A 14,320-nucleotide genomic window follows, 5' to 3' on the forward strand; every position below is an offset into this window, starting at 1 on the left:
TCAAATCACACAGACCCAGCTGAGACACTGGAGCTTTTCTGTACCTCTGAGCCTGAAAGGATGAACTCTGCAGCACACTCTTCATATGGACTGCATGAATGGTACATCGAGTCAGAGACTCTTTCATGTATGTTTGTAGTCGCTAATAATCACACACCTAAACTCTCATTGTTTCCAGCAGATCTAAACATTAAAACATCTAAATCCATAATTAAAAAACAAAAGGCTGACAATACTCTCAATACAGTGAACTAATAGTTATTTATTTACTCCACAAGTAAACAACTGCAGTCAGCACATTACTCAAAGCAGAAGAATGCCCCTGTTCACTGGTTTACTATTGTATATTATATAATAAGATTATTATTCCTCACGCATTTATGTGGAAACAGCATTTTACTGTTGTAGTTGGTTGAATCTTTATTACATATATATCACTGCAGCTAATGGTTATTTTAATTATGGGTTAATCTACTGATTATTTGGTTTTGATTGATTGATTTTGATTAAATTGATTCATTATTTGATTTGAAAACATTCAGAAAACTGAGAGAAATCCCTGTTGCAATTGCTCTGAGATTATAAACAGTTAGCTTCTAGATGGAGTTTGGTCCAGATGTCCACAGGCCTCTTGCATAAGAGGCAGAAGATCAGTGGTCAAACTGTCCATTGGACAGGTCTCTCTGATGAATTCAAGAGCTGAAAAGACATAGTGTCTGCAGGAGGAGGCTTTGCCAGAACCTGGCAACCCAGAAGGTGTTATTGTCTTTACTGGCTCCTAACTGATCTGAGAGAGTTTAGCTGGTGAACTGCTCCTCGTCCGTGCTTGTCTTTCACTCCAGCTGTGCTGCGGTCTTTCCCCGGACCCTGTGTGTCAGTGTGCTCAGGAAGCAGAAGCTGAAGTGGAACTGCAGCACGTCGCACACTTTAGACCAGAAGTGTCCGGTGAACCGCTGGAACAGCTGGAACCGAGCGAGCCAGTGGTCCAGCAGCTTCAGCACCACGAACCCCGCACAAGACAGCATCGCCAGCAGCAGATATCCCCGCGTGCGACCGTCCCCGCGCGCGAACTGCAGGCGAACTCCTCGGTACACCGCGAGGCCGACGTGACAGCCCAGCGCCACCTCGAAACCGCGCTCGTGCGCCAGCGCCAGGCCGTAGCTGGAGAGAGAAAGCAGTTCGACAGCTGCCGCATGCGACGCGCGCCACTTCGCCGGCCCGTGTTCGATAAAGCGGATCCACACCGGAACCCACGCGAAGATCGGCAAGGTGAACCACTGGTCGAGCACGGCGGGAGCGCGCCGCAGCACCGCCAAGCGTGTCCACTGGACAGGCGCGTAAAAGACCGCCATGAAGGCAAACACTTGCCTCAAGTAGCGACTCTGTTCCGTCTCTTTGCCGCCTCCATGCCGCAGCAGCCAGTACAGCCCCAGGCAGACATAAGCCAGGTTCACCAGACAGTTACAGGGCATGGCCAGGAGCGTGGGCAGATAGTCGACCCGTGGCTCAGCATAATGTGCATAAGACAAGTCCACTTTAACTTCGTCGAACAGGCTGGTGTTCGCCAAGGCGACACAGAGCAAGAACGGCAGCAGCACGTGAAGCAGAGCGGACTTCATGACTGCCGCTGTCTTCATCACACATGTCCCACAGTATGTGTGGACTGACTGAAGCTCTGAGCGCTGCAACTTTCTCTCCGACTTTTCTGACTGGGATCAAAAGTCTGTGCTGTTGTTGTTATTCCGGGTAGAAATCACATGGTAGAGAATGGAGGCTCAGGATTGGCTTTGTTGCTGCTCGTCCCGCCCCCTCACTTTACATACAGTTTACAGAAAAAACTGAAGATTTGTTTATTCTGGATCTGACCCCATTTTCACTGGCTGTGACAAGATGTCATTTCATTTATTACTCAGCATTACTCAGCTCTTCACCTCAAACCAGCTCTTCCAGTATCTGCGTATACCTGCACATTGTTCAGGAGGAATTTTTGGACAGTTCTTCCTCCAGAGCTGCTTCAGCTCAGACATATTTTGAGGGCGTCTGGTGTAAACGTCTCTCTGATCTCATTCCACTTCATCTCTGATATTCTCCTCTAAGATTCTTTTAAACTGGTGAATTCATTTCCCCCTCGATGACGTTGAGCTGTCTAGGCCCAGAGGCAGCGACGCTGCCTCCTCTGTACTTCACCTTTGGGATGATGTTTTCATGTTGGTATGCAGTTCCATTTTTATGCCTCGTGTAGAGCTGTGTGTTCTTCCCAAATAATTCAACCGTAGTTTCATCAGTCTACAAAACATTTGCTCAGTAATGTAGAAAGACACTCAGCTCTTTGGCAAACTTGATTTGCACAGTGATGTTTTGTGTCCTGCCACGGACATCGAGCTCCATGAGCTGCGTACGTTCAACTCATGAACAGAGATGTTACTCAGCTCTAATGCTCCCTTTAAGCTTTTAACTGTTACTCTGAGGTTGTTCACCCTGCTTTGTCATCTTGGCTGGATGTCAGTGCTATACGCTGTCACAACATGTTCCTTATCAGTACATATGATGACAGAATAGTTAAATGACTGAGAAAGGAACAAATGAGACATTACAATAACCATTACTTTAATGTGTCTGAAAGTACTTCTGGAGACATAAAAGGCATCTCTCTGAAAACCAGTCCTTCAATAAAGATAAAAAAAAAAAAGAGAGAGAGAGAGAGAGTCAGAAAAAGCTCAAGAGACAGAACTGGTTTTGTCAGTTAGTGACACTATGGTCTGACCACAGAAAGTGGGCTAAACCTGAGACAGAAGGAAGAAGGGATGAAAATAATACAAAGGCTGGAGAGCAGCATAAAAGCAAAGGTGACACAAACTCAGCGATGGCAGAGGGAGAAAGAGAGAGAGAGCCTTCGAGGAAAAGCCACAGAGAAGGAAACGTGCTGAACTAAAAGAGAAAAGAGGTAAGAGACGGCACTTTAATTATGAATAATAAGCAAGAAAAATATTTTGATACAGTGAAGTAAACTGAAATGAGACGTTAATGATGCTCTGCATGGAGATTGGGATGTTACTGTAACAGGTAGGACTCATTATTAACTATGAGGAAGAATATATAAAATAACTAGAGCAGACTATTGAATAGATCAGATTTAGTAGTGGTTGGAAAAGTTTTCAAACCCTGTACTTAGTTAAAATCAATGAATCTATTTAAGTATAAATATGGAAGTATTAACAAAGTCCAATCATTCAGCAGAATGCCCCCTCGTGTTTTAAATCATTATTATTAATACTTCTTATATTAGCTGATTTTTATTTCTGATGTATTAATGTGTAAATGGCATTTAAATGCTATAGCTGGTAAAGGTGAAGCTCCTTTTAACTCCTTTTTGTTTTAAGTAGTCCACCTTTAGAGTTTATCTGTAAAGTAACTAAGTTGTAACTGTAGTTGTCACCTAAATGTAGTTGTAGAGTGAGAAGTATTGTATTTCCCTGTGAAATGTAGTAAAGTAGAAGTATAAATGAGCATGAAATAGAAGTGCTCAAGTATTTTTATTTTACCCTGAATGTACTTAGTTAATTGCCAACACTGTTTCTGTTGAGACATTACGAGACTGGGACACAGATGTGAATGAAAAGTGTTGTGTTCATGGTACTGCACTACGTCTTATATGTCATGTCATGGTCCTTCTCTTTGTCTCTCTCTCTCTCTCTCATTAGACTGTGATACCCAGAGAAGTCACCTACAGACACTAAATGGATACAAGCTCAAACACACTCCCCGAAAAGAAAGATCCAAACGCTCACCATGACAACACACACAGAATTCAGTCACACTCAGAGCACCACTGGACACAAACACACATGCTCCAACAGGTCGTCCACGCAGTCCTTGGACTCGGGTATTTACGTGCACATGAGGATCGATTTTGATGATTCTCTGCCAAGCACAGAACTGGAAGACACAAATGATCGCGAAGAAAATGAAAGTGACGATCCAGAGTCACATCTGGTCCTTGGTGCTGCTGGGAGATTTAAAGGTTCCACCTCTGCTGTCATTCCTGAGGTGGACAACACAAAAGCTCTGACAGCTGTTCCTCCACCACTACCTCCCAAGCGTTACCAGAGGTCACCTGCAACCGAGAAAATGAAGGTGATTGACCAGGGTCCAGAATTGAAAGCCTTTAATAAAGAGAATGAAACCTTGAACTCACTGGATTACCAGACGTCTCCTTTGTTGGGTGGAGTTGAAGGCAACAATGAATATTCAGATCTTGTCACTGGGGACATACCTGACATTCACAACAACTGCACATTTGGACTTTTACCAAAAGTGCAGCCAAAATGCCCAATAGAGCCTCCTCAAAGACCTCCTCTTAAACCACCAAGAAAACCTCCACGGCTCAACAAGCCAAAGTGGACTGAGACAGAAGAAGAAAAGCAGAGAAGGCAACAAGAGGCAGAATGGAGGAAACATGAAGAAAGGACCGGAGACACGAGGAAGCAAGAGCAAGATTTAGCTGACAGAAATGATAAGATGGAAGAGAATGAAGAAATATCTGGAATGGGAAGTCACCAGCATGTGGGTAAACCTCAGCGACAGATCTTAGTATTATTTACTGACAGTGAGAAAGGTGGAGAGGAAGGAGAAGACAGCGGGACAGAAGATGAAGATCCAAGTAATAATTTGTTGACTGCTCCTACCATGACCGAAGATTCATCCCAGCTAACCCCAGATGAAAAACCTGATGTGGCAGCAACCACCGGCAACTGTGCATCTGCGCTTTCACCCGAACCAACGATTCCACCTCAGCCTCCACCAAAACCACATCAAAAACGTCCCCCCATACCACAGTATGGGAAGGCAGAGGATGCACAGGAAATCTCTGAGACACTTCCAGATGGAGAACTGAAGCAAACAAACCAGAGGCCCAAAGCAAAGGGAAAGGTGAAAAAGCTTGCCAAGAAGGTGATGGATAAATTAAAAGAGGGAAGAGAGGAGAAAAGAAGGAGCAAAGCTGGAGAAATGGAAATAGAAGGAGTACCAGAGGATGATATTGAAGGGACACAGGTAAGTTTCACTTAAATCACTTCTCAAATACATAGAGCCCTCACTTTAAAACTTGTCAGTGAAAGCCGGCACCTTTCTGCAATGTTCTGCAGTGATGTTCTCAGGTGTTCACCGTCCAGTCAAAGCAACCACAGCTTTCCACTTTAGGTATCTCCTTCCAACAGCTGTTCTCAAGAACAGTGCTGACTTCTACTGTCAACAAGATGATGGAGGATAAGTGGTTGATACAGCTCCATTGATGTAAAGTCCTTTGTCATAGTGTTATAAAGCTCTGTGAAGTGTTCTGGTGCCTTCAGACTCTGATCTAACTCTCAAACCCACCTTCGTATCTGAAAGACCACCCTCCCATCATTGCAGGCTTCTGTGTTTTGCGTGCAGGCCTGCTCTTGTTGTACTATTTAATTACTTTTTCCTCATGAATAAAAGTTGATATTACATGTTTATTATCAAGGATGACAGGAGACATGGGGAGGAGGGATGGATGACGGCTGAGGATGAAGAGGAAAGGGAAGGGATGGACGAAGATGCTGTGGACCAATCAGCTGTGACAGAGACACATCACCTCATGGAGAGCAGGATTAGAAGAAGAAACGGAACATCGAAAAGGTGAACATGTACCCTGATACATACATTTCCTGCTTCATTTGTTCACTCAAACATGTACATCCAGTTCATCAGGTGATAAAAATGTGTTTAAATCTGACACTGTTTTGTGTCCCTTCCTGCTTTTGGTCACGTGCACTGTTCAGCGGGGGGTTGACTGAAGATGACAGACGTGAGAAAACTGAAAAACTGAATCAGTTCACTTCTACATTCTGGGTAAACAGTGGTTGGATTCAGTAACCATGGTGATGTTTGGCTGTGACTCATGGGAAGTGTAGCATTTGGGGGGCGTCCACCAAAGTGCCAGGCGAAATATTTTTTAGAAACCAAGGTGAAATATTTCAAAATGTGGGGTCACAGCATCAGGAAAACTACATCTGGAACCAGCAGCCCCTCCCTCTTCACAGCTCTATGAAAGATGCTGTTCAGCTGCATTTTGGGAATTTTGCAGGATGCTGTGTTTTTGACCTGTGACCTGTAGTCTACACAGGCCAAAGCATGTTTTGAATAATGAAACTAAATACATTCTGCTATGTTCCTGACAGGTGTCACACACAGTCAATGTCCTCGTATCATATTTACCTAAAGTTGCATTTTCTCTAGTAGTCTTTCCTTGTCATAACTTCCTCCTTCTTCTGTCTCTTTCACACACACACTGTCTTATACTTAGAGCCTTTGTCTCATCACAGACTCTTATCACAGTTCAGGGGAGAGTGAGGGAGTTTCCACCCTTCATCAGGAAACATTTTAATACTGTTAGTCAAACTTGTCCCACCACTTCAATATTTCATTGTTTGTCTTCTCTTTTCCCTTCTTCCTTTACACATTTCTTTCTCTCTCCCAACATCCCCCATTTCTTTTCCTTCTGTCCACTGTTCCTGCCACTATAGTCAGTCTCTCGTCATCCAGTCTTTCTATTCTACCTCTCTTTATGACACAGTAGGAACGCAGGACAAATCCCCCTCTACCCCTGTGACCTCCTGGAATGCAGGTGAAAACTCTGCAGTCTTATTGTGGTTTTGACACAAAAACTACAGTGAGCAGCTGTTTTAGGAAATTACAGAGACTTTTTTTCAAGATGAAACTGTACATTTGTGAGCTGTTTTTAAAGATCTTTATCTTCAGCAGGAACCAAATGGACAGAATACGTAAATCTTAAATGTGCCACCTGATTTAGATTTAGCTGTAGATTAGTCTTGACAAAAATTGTGTATTGGTTTTAATCACAGATTTACTCAGTCAGTTTAGCATTTTATATGCTTTTACTGTGAGGCTATGGCCATCTCCATCTTTGTTGTGTATAGTTAGCATGTTACAGTTACAGGTGTTTCCCTTGTCAGAGGCGAGGTTAGCTGAAAGAACTGTTTACATGTTTTACGCAGTGTTCACGTAACTCTGCTCTTCAGTAATCCAGCAGACTGACTTCTTGTTTGGTTTTTGTATAGATTAAAAAAAGATAAGCAGTGAATTCGGAGGTGCTGATAGGTGGATTGTCTGAAAGCAGTGGAGTGTGGCGACTTTCACAGATAAGCAAGCAGAGCCAAAAAAAAAAAAAAACCTTGAGATGTCAGGAGAGACATCACGCTCTAACTGATATCTGTTTTTAGCTTTAACTGGTCAAGATGTATAAGTGTATTTCTATAAACGATTACTAACAATACTACTTCCCCTACATTGTGCACAGTCCTTTCAGCTCCTTCAAAGTGTGCAGTCCAGTGAAGCTGGTGGAGGAGCTCCTGTCAGGTGAGGAGTGGTCCCCGTACCTCACCTCCAAACCTGAACCACCTTCAGAGGCCACAGCACAGCCCAGTGTGAACCTCCAGTTTAACACCAGTGCTGAACTGGACCTGACTCTGGATGTGTTTGAAGGCAGCCCGGCCGTCACTGAAGAGGAACCTGTCTATGAGGACATAGACCTAAGGAAAGTTATCATAGAGGAGCAACAGGAGAGGAGCAGGGCGCCCTCTACTGCCATACCAAAGATTTTACTGGAGAGTGACAACAATCAGATGAGTAAGTACAACCAGGGTGGACGATGTGTTTATATGTGTGTTACTAGAGGAGAGATGATTCTTTGCAAGACAGCCAACACCTTAATGTTTGGACTGAAGCTGTGTAAAAACCTACACAGATGTTTACTGAGGTCCAAAAGCTTTGAAACTCCATCTTACTAATAAATGGAGGAGTCTTTGTCTGTCTGTCTGTCTGTCTGTCTCTGTCCTTTGAATTTCTCAACAACTGCTCATCCCGTCATCCTCAAACTTCACTTGTGTTGTTTGTCCAACAGAAACACCACAAAAGTTGCCTTAGGCCACAAACCTATCAATCACCCCTGTGACTACTGCTATCACTGTTAAAGTGCCTGTGTTTAACTACAAAGTTTAATAGCAGTTATTGGTCTTGCAGGTGTGTATGTCCTGAAGTTGTGTGTGAAGTTTAACCAGCTGACTGGTTTCATCAGGCTTCATTGATAAATATAACAGAGTGCTGTCTGCATAACAGTGGAGGTTTATGGAGTGTTTCCTAATAATGTTGCCTAAAGGAAGCATATATAAGGTAAACAGAATTGGTCCAAGCACAGAACCTAGTGGAACTCCATGTCTAACCTTTGTGTACATGGAGGATTCATCATTCACTCTAAATCCAGACAGAATTGATAAACCCTCTGAGAATTCTCTCCTAATCAGACCAGGTCTTACCCCAGAAAGTCTGACAGTTATTTACAAAGCCCACGTCGTTTGCTGGACACCACCTCAACAGCCAGTCAATGAATGATGATGACATCAGTGGTGGGATTCGGTGACATTCAGCCTGTTGATGTCTGATGTTTCCTGACAGCAGACGTTTTCCACACATACAACTACTAACAGGAGCATTTACAGATACTTGGTATTTACAGGTAATGGACGTATTATTTACCAAACAGAGACATCCAGCTGTTGTCTTTGTGGTTGCAGATGTTCACTCTGTCCACTCTCATGGAATGTGCGCAGCATTACTCACTCGCAGACAGTCACTTCTAAACTAAACTGAACTTCACTCCTGATATTTCTGTATTTTTCAGTGTTACTAAAATTGGGTTGATCATCAGCGTTACTGTCTTGATTCTTCCAAACAGGCCTCAGGACCAAAGACATTTACGACACAGTGGAGTTTATCCAGCCTGTGCAGCCCCCAGACACTTTCGACCCATTTCCTGATGTTAAGGTCGGTGAGAGCTTCAAAACAACGTGACATTTCCATAGTTTGTGTTGCTGAATTCAATTTAATTGTTATATTCATTTGTCTTTGCCAGTGTCAGGCGGTGCTGGACTGTTCAGTTCAGAAATATCTCATCAAGCTGAGCAAGAAGAGGAAACACAGATCAGCATGGAAACAGAATCGGAACAGAAGTCACGGTCAGACACTCACCTCTTTTCTAACGTCCAAAGTAGAAAACTATAATAGATATAATAGAAAAATAACAATAGAACGTGTGATGAAGTATTTTTTTTACATGAAAAAGGCATGAGAATGACATGAGTCTCATTTTGAAGCAGAGAACCTCACCCTGTTTCCCTCCTCCACCGCTTCACAAGTCTTCCCCACTTCCATCTTCTACAACATCCCAGCTGCAGGAGCAGAGGGGGAGAACAAGCTTTCCACTGTCAAAGTCAGTACAACAAACCCTTTACTTTGCTTTACTTTACTATTTTAATGAATCCTCTTGATCTGATATCTTGGTCTTGTCTGTGTGTGTGTGTGTGTGCCAGTCTGGAGGAAGCAGTCCCAGAAGTCTGCCCAAGATAAAGATGCCTCTGAAGGATAAAACCATGCAGAGAGCAGCTCAGCCAAAGGAGGGCAGAGGAAAGTAGAGGGGGCTTCAGCCATTTTATTCACAGTGTGTTTAATATATATACAACCTTTATTACAATAAAGCAAAACTATGTTGATTTTTTTTTCTTTTGGAGCTTTGTGTATATTGTGTACAGAAAAGGTTTTATGGTATTTCAGATAGATAGACAGACAAAAGAGAAAAAAGGATCAACTGCCTTCTAAACTTTGATTTCCTCCAAATCACTTTCACCCCTTAAGTCCATTCTGTTGCAATGTTGACTAATAATAATGATAATAATAATAATGATGATGATGTGACAAATGCCATATGTGTAGTACAGTGTAGTGTGGCTACTTGTCTAAAGGGTTAAAGTGCATGTTAATAAAAAGAAGTGTCTTCATTACTTCACTGTCCCATTGCTGCAGCATCTGAGTCCTGAATGTATCAGCAAATTTATTATCAAGCATCGCATTAGAAAAGGCTGATGACAACAAAAAAAGATTTTAAGAGTTTAATATTTTACACTCACCTCAGATGCTTTTTGCCTTTTTTTGAAACAGTTCATTGCATTTAATGGAAAATTGTAAATTGTAAAGCTGTGAACGATCCAGCTCTACATGATCAGGTTCTTATTGTCCTCTGGTATTTTCTCTGTTGTCTGTCTGAACTGTCTAAGTGCCCAGTGGGTCCTTCCTGCCGCTCACGCTGCCCCGTGGCAGCTGAGGGTGCCACTGGAATATCCATCACTGCCACTGTTTGAGCCAGGCCTTACTGAAGGCCCAGCGTCACTGTGGGCTCACGTGTTCGGACTTCATGCTTGATATTTATGTAACATTTCACATGAGTTGCAATGTGACGTGATTGGAAGATAAATAATCTTATTACTTTAAATATACTGATAACTGTGATCCTCCTCCCCATGTTTCTCACTCATTCTCCTCTTTTTCTCCCACACACGTGTCCAACACTGCACAACTGTCAAACTGATAAACAGTCACAGGTGAAAACAGATGAAGACAAAGCTGCTCTTTACTTCAGGAAAGGAAAAACAGCAAAAAGACCATTTTTTTGTCTCTTTTTATTAGATAGTTACCAAAATCTCACACACCATTTCCTCACAATAATAAATACTATAACAGGTTTAAAAATACCCTACACATATAAACTAATTCCATTAAATGATATAGAAAGCAAAGGTATGAGGGCTGGCAGGTGAAAGCAAACTGGATGAATGTTTTTTTTTTTTTTACTGATTTATTAATTCAAACCGTATCAGTCATTATTCTCATCTCTGTTCAGCTGCAGTTAAACAGGAACAGACAGAGAAATGTGCATTTCTCCATGTCTGCGATTTCCCTGCGATGTGAATGCAAAAGGAGTCAAGAGGAGACTGCAGAGAGAGACGGAGACTCTGTCTGAGCCGTCCCCTCTACAGAGACCACAGGAATAACATCCAGACATGAAAGAGGGGATTAGCATTGATATATGCCATCCTGTTTACAAAAAGCCGATCAACATCTGAACAAGATCACCCTCTTCTTAAATCACATGAAATCCTGAACTAACATGTTCTTCACCACCGACGCCTTCAAGCAAAAGCTCAAAGCACATGTGCACAGAAAAACAAGGCTGTTCTCACGGTGCTTTAGTGATGTCTGACCAGCCACCAGCAAACCCTGAGCTCGTCTCTCATTCAATTACGGTCAGCACCACCCACTGAGGACAATCTGTCCACTTCCACAGATCCTATCTCCTCTTGGTTCCTCCAAAACCTGACAAACAAACAAAGATGTTAGTCAGTCTGCAGGACCCACAGAGGGTGTTGACTCAGGTCCTGTCCCTCAGTGCTTGTACTTTACTGGAGTCTTTTCTTTTCTTTCTTTTCATGTCACTTTCTACTTGTGCTCCACCACATTTCAGAGGGAAACACAACAGTTATCTGACATATTTAGCCACCAGAACAGGTGAATATATATTATATAAGTAACAAATAAACTATGCAACAGTAAATACAAGTACAGCTGAAACCAGGGGGCCATGATTGCAGCAAAACTATTTACAAATGTGAGGGAAGAGTTGTGTAGCAGTGTCTCAATCTGAGTGTGTGGGTCCACTCCAGATTCAGAGGCACAGAGATGTAAATGACAGTTTAACTGAGTTAAAAACACTGGATGCTCTCACACAAATCTCCACACACATTAGCTACACATCTGCCACAGCAGAAGCTAACTAGCTAACATGCTAACATACCTGAAGCAGTGCGTGTCCCGGAGGAGGCGGGTGTAGCAGGAGGAGGATTTCTGGGACTGTAACTGGGGTAGTTGTGGTGGTAGTTGTAGTTGTAGGGCTGGTTGCTGCAAAACAAACACACAAACAACATGAAAGCTCTGAGTCACATGGAAGAGGAGAAATATTCTGTCATCTCTCTCTGTCTTATTACTAACTTCTGACGACCAAAAAGATATCCCAGCAGCCCTCCTGTCCCCATGCCAGTCCAGAAGCCTCCGCCTGTGCCGGGAGCAGCTCGGCCTCCTGGGTACTGTTGTCCCTGTGTGTAGTCACTTTGGAAACCATAGCCTGCGTTGGTACCGGAATAGCCTGAACAGAAAACAAGAACAGGTTGTAGGTTTCAGAGAGGTAGCTGTAATCTTATCACACTACAGAGCTACAGGCGGGTAACTTTAGGAGGATGTGTACTCCACAGCCAATCAGCATCTACTGTTTCTCTGCCCACGCCGTATCCTTCTGCATCAGCTACCTGTGAAGTCAGGTTTGAATCCTGGGGGTGGTGGCCCTGCAGCGGAGCCATGGTAATTATCTCTGGGGTATCCAGCCTGTCCTCCGTCCTGCCCCCCCTGGGCCGTGTTCCCACTGAGGAACAGCTTGTAGACACCGTAGGCTAAGAGCAGAAGCACGGCGACCACCAGCAGGCCTCCAGAGTCCTCGCTCCCTGAGGGGTACGAGCTCTGATGGCTCTGATGCTTGTTTCCGCTGAAGAAACTGGAGGCGAAGCCCCCGAGACCTGAGACAGACAAACAGGAAAAAGATCATTTTTAAATGTCTGCGTGTGAAGATGAGCCCTCACCAATGTCACGTCCCTACTCTCCCACCTCCAAATCCCTTGAATCCACTGTGGGAGCCCCAGCTGCCTTGTGTCCTCCTCCGGCCCTCGTCTGTCAGCTCCAGTGAGTACTCCAGCCCACAGGAGCCCTTCAGTATGTAGGCATCAGCAGGGTGGCTGTAGCCCTCACAGCTCACCTGGATGTGACCGAACCTGTATGCATTGTCCATATCTGTCTTACACTCCCACTGTAAAAAAAAAAAAGGGGGAGTTACAACCAGTGACCACGTTATTCAAAACACATGAAGACTTCTTCTTCCTGTGCTACACAACTCTCTATTTTTAGGACTTATATGAGGTAAATAACGTCTGCTCCTCAGTTTACTGTACAGTGGAACTACAGCTGATTGTTAGTCGGATAAAAGCTACAGCAGCTTGACTCTGAGACAGTGTGATGGTCACTTTTTTCTATCTGTAGACCAGTTGATTAATCAAGAGATGCAGCCCTGCTCAGATCCTCCTATCTCTGTCCTCACCTGGACATCCACTCCATCCCAGCCTTTGTTCTGACACTGGACCACCTCTGGGACGAAAGCCTGGCAGCCTGCTGAGCCTCCAACGCACTGGAGCTGAGGGATGGGGCTGGAGCGCCTTGCTGTGGTGTAGTGACCCTTGTACAGAGTCAACACCTGGACGTCTCGCAGCAGCACGCTGTCTGCAGAGGGGAGAGGAGGAAAAACGCTGGTTCGACAATAATCCACCAGGTGTACAGCTGTAAATGTTGATAATCAATTTATAGATGGACTTTGGTCCAGATGTCCCACAGGCCTTTTCCAGAAGATCAGCTGTCATTGGAGAGATCTCCCTGATGAATTCAACACTCCTAACTGAAGTATGAAGTATTAGTAACTGATGTGTTAACCACTCATAATGCCACTGATTACAGCTAATTAAGCCCTTATACCTGGAGCCTTAATCAGAGAGTGGTTCAATTAAAAGAAATGATGGCATTAAAAACTAGAGCCCATCATGTAATGAGGTCATTACTGCATTGTTACAGTACTCATGGGTGGGACCACACCCCTCTTTGCACTCAGTCTTCAACCTGATCTCAGCTTCACACCTGCAAAGTTTAGTGACTGCATCTGTCCGAGGTACTAAAATCACCTCTGTGGTAGTTCCTGCTACAGTGGAAGTCTCCAGGACCTCACGATAACACACACACACACACACACACACACAGACACAGAGACAGACTCACAGGGTGAAAGCAATAGCTGCCGCGCTGTCTCGTGTCGTAGTGACTGATATACGGCAGATTATAAACTCATCTTTGCTTGTGTTTCAGGTGTAACGGTTGTAAGCGGAAATACTGGTGTTTGTTACGTTCCATAAACATGGCGGCCGGCTGTAAGCCCTGTAACCCTCACCCGAACACTGAAACAGAAACTAAGACCAACGTACCGCCATTCCAGCTCTGGACGAGTCCCACCGTCAGAAACTGCAACACAGCTGTAACAAACAGCTTCATGTCTCCGCTCTGTTCCTACAGCAGCTCGTTAAAAGTTTGTTACTAAAACAAAAACTCCTCTCTCTGCTCTCACGCCGGAAGTCAACCGAAAGTGTCAACACGACAGCTACACTTACCTTCCCCCGTTGCGTCATCTGTTTTTGCCGTCGCCTACCAATGAGGAACGAGCACGACCCCTCTATGTAAAGGATCAGTTCACCCAATCACACAGCGTGTTCCACAGCAGTGGATGATGTAAATGTATGAAAGGGGGCGG

The 14,320-nt window shown here is 44.0% G+C and overlaps 3 protein-coding genes across 4 annotated transcripts; 1 reads left to right on the top strand and 2 right to left on the bottom strand.

The window, feature by feature from the left end:
- Positions 1-250: 250 nt before the first annotated feature.
- tmem187 (transmembrane protein 187) lies at positions 251-1,738 on the bottom strand. The gene has a single exon (XM_041036763.1). It carries the CDS (start codon positions 1,635-1,637, stop codon positions 834-836), a length of 804 nt encoding a protein of 267 aa, XP_040892697.1. The 5' UTR covers positions 1,638-1,738; the 3' UTR covers positions 251-833.
- A 1,043-nt stretch (positions 1,739-2,781) lies between these two features.
- On the top strand, positions 2,782-10,388 carry LOC121181001. 2 transcript variants are annotated; one of them, XM_041036737.1, is made up of 8 exons: positions 2,782-2,944; positions 3,702-5,052; positions 5,504-5,658; positions 7,340-7,668; positions 8,774-8,862; positions 8,951-9,053; positions 9,192-9,307; positions 9,408-10,388. In XM_041036737.1, exons 2-8 carry the CDS (start codon positions 3,790-3,792, stop codon positions 9,507-9,509), a joined length of 2,157 nt encoding a protein of 718 aa, XP_040892671.1. In that variant the 5' UTR covers positions 2,782-2,944; positions 3,702-3,789; the 3' UTR covers positions 9,510-10,388. The 2 variants fall into 2 exon arrangements, with proteins under 2 accessions (XP_040892671.1, XP_040892672.1); XM_041036738.1 differs by having other exon boundaries at positions 9,195-9,307.
- A 290-nt stretch (positions 10,389-10,678) lies between these two features.
- saraf (store-operated calcium entry-associated regulatory factor) lies at positions 10,679-14,189 on the bottom strand. The gene is made up of 7 exons (XM_041036744.1): positions 13,998-14,189; positions 13,070-13,248; positions 12,583-12,781; positions 12,231-12,494; positions 11,917-12,070; positions 11,723-11,826; positions 10,679-11,244 (listed from the first exon to the last, which is right to left on the bottom strand). Exons 1-7 carry the CDS (start codon positions 14,062-14,064, stop codon positions 11,219-11,221), a joined length of 993 nt encoding a protein of 330 aa, XP_040892678.1. The 5' UTR covers positions 14,065-14,189; the 3' UTR covers positions 10,679-11,218.
- Positions 14,190-14,320: the final 131 nt, after the last annotated feature.

This window comes from Toxotes jaculatrix, chromosome 4 (genome assembly GCF_017976425.1).
Source record: "Toxotes jaculatrix isolate fToxJac2 chromosome 4, fToxJac2.pri, whole genome shotgun sequence".
NCBI classification, from domain to species: domain Eukaryota; kingdom Metazoa; phylum Chordata; class Actinopteri; family Toxotidae; genus Toxotes; species Toxotes jaculatrix.

Coding starts and splice junctions, on each gene's coding strand:
- tmem187 (XM_041036763.1), bottom strand. CDS start 1,637: ATGAAGACAGCGGCAGTCATGAAGTCCGCTCTGCTTCACGTGCTGCTG.
- saraf (XM_041036744.1), bottom strand. CDS start 14,064: ATGAAGCTGTTTGTTACAGCTGTGTTGCAGTTTCTGACGGTGGGACTC. Junction 12,782..13,069: donor GGGATGGAGTGGATGTCCAG/GTGAGGACAGAG, acceptor TTTTTTTTACAG/TGGGAGTGTAAGACAGATAT. Junction 11,245..11,722: donor CGGGACACGCACTGCTTCAG/GTATGTTAGCAT, acceptor TTTGTTTGTCAG/GTTTTGGAGGAACCAAGAGG.
- LOC121181001 (XM_041036737.1), top strand. CDS start 3,790: ATGACAACACACACAGAATTCAGTCACACTCAGAGCACCACTGGACAC. Junction 5,659..7,339: donor AGAAACGGAACATCGAAAAG/GTGAACATGTAC, acceptor CATTGTGCACAG/TCCTTTCAGCTCCTTCAAAG. Junction 9,308..9,407: donor ACAAGCTTTCCACTGTCAAA/GTCAGTACAACA, acceptor TGTGTGTGCCAG/TCTGGAGGAAGCAGTCCCAG.